The sequence below is a fragment of the Bos indicus genome, chromosome 15, assembly GCF_029378745.1.
Source record: "Bos indicus isolate NIAB-ARS_2022 breed Sahiwal x Tharparkar chromosome 15, NIAB-ARS_B.indTharparkar_mat_pri_1.0, whole genome shotgun sequence".
Taxonomy (NCBI): domain Eukaryota; kingdom Metazoa; phylum Chordata; class Mammalia; order Artiodactyla; family Bovidae; genus Bos; species Bos indicus.
In genome coordinates this window covers 79,889,161-79,893,492 of record NC_091774.1, presented here as the reverse complement: position 1 = coordinate 79,893,492, position 4,332 = coordinate 79,889,161, and the positions used below count along the sequence as shown (strand labels likewise).

The window sequence follows — 4,332 nt, the reverse complement described above, 5'->3', positions numbered from 1 at the left end:
CGGGGTGAAGAATTCAGTTGCCAGTGCAGGAGACTCAGGTTTGATCTCTGATTGGGAAGATCCCCTGGAGAAGGAGAGGGCAACCCACTCCAGTATTCTAAACTGGAAAATGCTAAGGACAGAGGAGCCTGGTGGGCTAGAATCCATAGGGTCACAAAAAGTCAGACATGACTTAGCAACTAAACAACAACAACATTACAAACCTCAAACTGTGTTTTATATAATGACTGTAACTAGCAAAGTCACCTTCCAAAATGGTAAAATGATAATATTAAATCAGTAATTTAATTAATTTTTATGAACTGTCAAAATAATAAAAGAACTTAGAATAACTAATTTTTAAATTTCATGTCATGATCCTATAAGGGTGATTGAATAAATGACATTGTAGGCTAAGATTATTTCTATTTGAACATATGAGAATTTATTCATTTTTAAAATATAATTTCTTATAAACCATGTTTTCCAATTATATGTAAAAATCTGATAATGACACCTCTAAGTACAGATAACCTATCATTAGGTTTCCCAGCTGGGAATCTGCCTGCCAATGCTGGGGACCTGAGTTCGATCCCTGGGTCAGGAAGGACCCCGGGAGAAAGGAGTGGTAACCCACTCCAGTATTCTTGCCTGGGAAATCCCATGGACAGAGGAAACTGGTAGGGTACAGTCCATGGGGTCACAAAGAATCTAACAAAACTTAGCAAACTAAATAACAATAACACAGTGATCTATAATTAGGGCTTCCCAGGTGACTCTAGTGGTAAAGATTCTGCCTGCAGTGCAGGAGACACAGGAGAGGCAAATTCAAGCCCTGAGTTGGAAAGATCCCCTGGAGTAGGAAATGGCAGCCCACTCCAGAATTCTTCCCTGGAGAATCCAGTGGACTGAGAAGCCTGGTAGGGTACAGTCCGAAGTGTTGCAAAGAACTGGACATGACTGGGAGACTAAGAGTGCAATCTATAATACCCTTTACTCTTAACATACAAAGTGTTAAGAAAACAAACTTCAAATAGACTTGAGTTTGAACTTAGAATATTCCTATTATTAGTTATGTGACCTTAGACAATTTATAAATTATTGAGACCTAGAAGTGAAACCTTACACTCCAGTAGATTTGATATATAGGATTCAGTGCAACTAGGTGATTAAAGTCCTGGAAGGTAGTAGAAATCTAAAAGCTTTGTCTTTCTTATTTAAGACTGATACACTTTTGAGAACTTAACTGATTGATATTTAGTTACACATAAAAGCATTTATATAACAACACATAGAACTTAGGGGTTCCCAGGTGGACCTAGTGGAAAAGAATCTGCCTCCAGGAGACATATGAGATGCAGGTTTGATTTCTGGGTCAGGAAGATCCCCTGAAGGGCATGGCAATTCACTCCAGTATTCTTGCCCAATAAATCCCATGAACAGAGGAGCCTGACAGGCTGTAGTCCATGGAGTCACAGAGAGTTGAACGTGACTGAAGTGACTTAGCAGGCATAGCACTTACTATAACAGGATACAGTTCTAAGCCTTTCATAAACATTAACCTGTTTAATCTTCAAAACCAACCATCTGGTTCCCATTATTTTGTAAAGTTGGAAGAGAGTCATGCAGAGTTCAGGTCAATTGTCCAGAGTTTCACAGCTAATAAAAGAAGAAGATAGAATTCAAACTCATGCAGTCTTGGTTCTAGAGTCCTGAGTTCTAAGAAAAAGATGCTGCTACCTTTGTTTGGGATACATATATATGTGTTTGGGAGTGTATTTGTGTTTGTTTTTGAAGATGATTTCATGGTCTTTAAATGCTACTATGGTCTGAGCAGGACTCAGAATCAAATTGACTTTCCAGAATTGACCTGGGTCCTTGTAGTAATTATCAGGGTCTGTTGAAGTAATAATCACATTTTCAGTTTACTGGTAAATAAATTACAAGCAATGTCAAACGGGAAAGACTGACTTATTTTTCTTCTTGTATTTAATGTAATGTTATTATTATTATTTTCTTAATTTTAATATCTTTAAAGTTTCACAATCTTTTCCCAAGACTTTCTTGGAGGCATTCTTCACCTCTTTGTTTCTTAGACTATGGATGAGTGGGTTCAACATGGGGATCACCACAGTGTAAAACACAGATGCCATTTTGTCTGTGTCCAGGGAGTGGTTTGACTTGGGTTGCAGGTACATAAAGATCAGCGTGCCATAAAAAATAGTAACAGCCACCATGTGGGATCCACAGGCAGAAATGGCCTTGAGTTGCCCCTGGGTAGAGCGGATCCTTAGGATGGTGGTGATGATGAAGAGGTAGGACGTGAGGACAATGGAAGATGAACAGATCATATCAAAACCAGCAAAGGCAAAGATCAGAATTTCCTTCATGCGTGTGTCTGAGCATGACAGAGCCAAGAGAGGAAGGTCATCACAGTAGAAATGGTTAATGACATTGGGGCCACAGTAGGTTAGACGGAAGGTGATGATGGTATGGAACAGGGCAACCAGAAAGCTGTATACATATGGAACTGCCACTAGTCAAATGCAGACTCTCTTTGACATCAGTGTGGAATAATGCAGGGGACTACAGATGGCTACATAGCGATCATAGGCCATGGAAGCTAAGAGGAAACACTCCGTGATCATGAAGGTGAGAAAACAGCCCAGTTGCATCGCACAAGCATAGAAAGCAATAGTATTGTGCTCCACGACAAAGTTCACCATCATCTTTGGTGTGATAGCAGAGGAGTAGCAAAGATCAACAAAGGCCAAGTGACTGAGGAAATAGTACATAGGCGTGTGCAGTCGAGCATCAGTTCTGATCAAGGTAATCAAGCCCAGGTTGCCTAGCACCGTGACCAGATAAATGACCAAGAACACCACAAAGCAGGGGACCTGAAGCTCTGGCCGTTCTGTAATTCCCTTGAGAATGAATTCAGTGACAAAAGTAAGATTCACTTTAGCCATTTAATCTGATGGATTTTGAAGAGTTTGTTGTGAGTTGAAGAATAAAAATGACACCTTCTACAGCCTCTGCCAGTGTTGGGGAGGTGATCATTAGCATCTTCTACCCGTGAGTCACTCCACCTTGTGGGCAAAAGGTAGCTGCAGCTCTCCAATGACATGCCGTTCTTGCTCCAGGGAAAGGAACCTACTACTCTCAGAGTAGTCTTCTTAAGCCTTACTTTGCTTTACAAAGAAGTGGTGCTTCTTTGCTTTATGATGTACAAAATATGGTAAGATGCTAATGAAAAATTAAATAGTATCTGAAAGAAAGCACTTGAGACAATTAATAGTAATATTCCAGTGTTTCAGGTGCCACCAAGGTTTTGGTGCCCACGTATATGTTACAGGGAATAACTTACTCCGTGTTGGGTATATTTCTTTCCTTTAACCTTTGTTTCCTGTTGCATTTGTTCACTGAAAGAATACTGTTCATACGTATTGGTCAACTTTGGAAAACCCTGCTCCTCTGCCTGAATGTTAAATCAAAGTGCGTTTGTTCAGGACCCTGTCCACTTGTGGACGGCTATAGGAGGGAAGAAATTATCACATCCTCTGCCCAAGGCTTGCCATTCCAGGAGATAATTGCAATACTAATGGCCTTTTTAATTTACTTCTTCACTGTTGGGGGCCAGCGTGAGGCACTCCACCCGTGGCAAAGGTTATGAGGAAGGAGGCTCGACATACGCAAAGGCGGGATTGAGCCTCAGGAGTCCCCCTGGAAATCCTCGAGCATCTACCCCCATAACCAGAGCCTGCCTACTTTACTATTTTGTGCTCTCACCTACACCTCTGACTTTACAGGGGGCTGTCCCCCACCACCTCTTTCGGAGAAGGAGTCAACTTAGAGCTCCACTTAATAATAATTCCTGGGCATGATAGGAGTGTTTTAACCTACAAACTCCTATGAAGGTTCTCTAGCCTGCCTGACAGGCTTGTCCGGCCACATGTGATTGCTCACAGCCTCCCAACCGTGAGAGGCACGAGATGCTTTAAACCTTCTAAAAACAGGTTCTTTAGAGAAGTTAGAAAACTATTAGTATAAGTATAATGAGCTGATTAGAAATTGTATTGGTGAAGGGTTTTTCATTTGTTGAGCCAATGTTTACTGCTAAGTCTCCACATCCCCTGCCCTTACACACATTAATGAATATATAGAAGAAATAAGTATTAACCTTTGATATAAATCACGTTAGACCTTAGGCTAAGTAAATTATTTCCTTAATTAATACCTACTACACCCCTCACCCTATAGGAATGTAACTTTATCTGGTACCTTCGGAAGGTGGAGTCTTTTTAAGAATAATCACCCCTGGAGAAATAAGTGTCCTGGTTGACTGACTGCTGT

At 40.9% G+C, this 4,332-nt stretch overlaps 1 protein-coding gene across 1 annotated transcript; it reads right to left on the bottom strand.

Annotated features, from left to right (window-relative positions):
- Positions 1 to 1,988: 1,988 nt before the first annotated feature.
- Positions 1,989 to 2,948, bottom strand: LOC139187198 (olfactory receptor 8U3-like). Its single transcript, XM_070803202.1, is given in 1 exon segment — positions 1,989 to 2,948. A coding segment is annotated over 1 exon segment (960 nt).
- Positions 2,949 to 4,332: the final 1,384 nt, after the last annotated feature.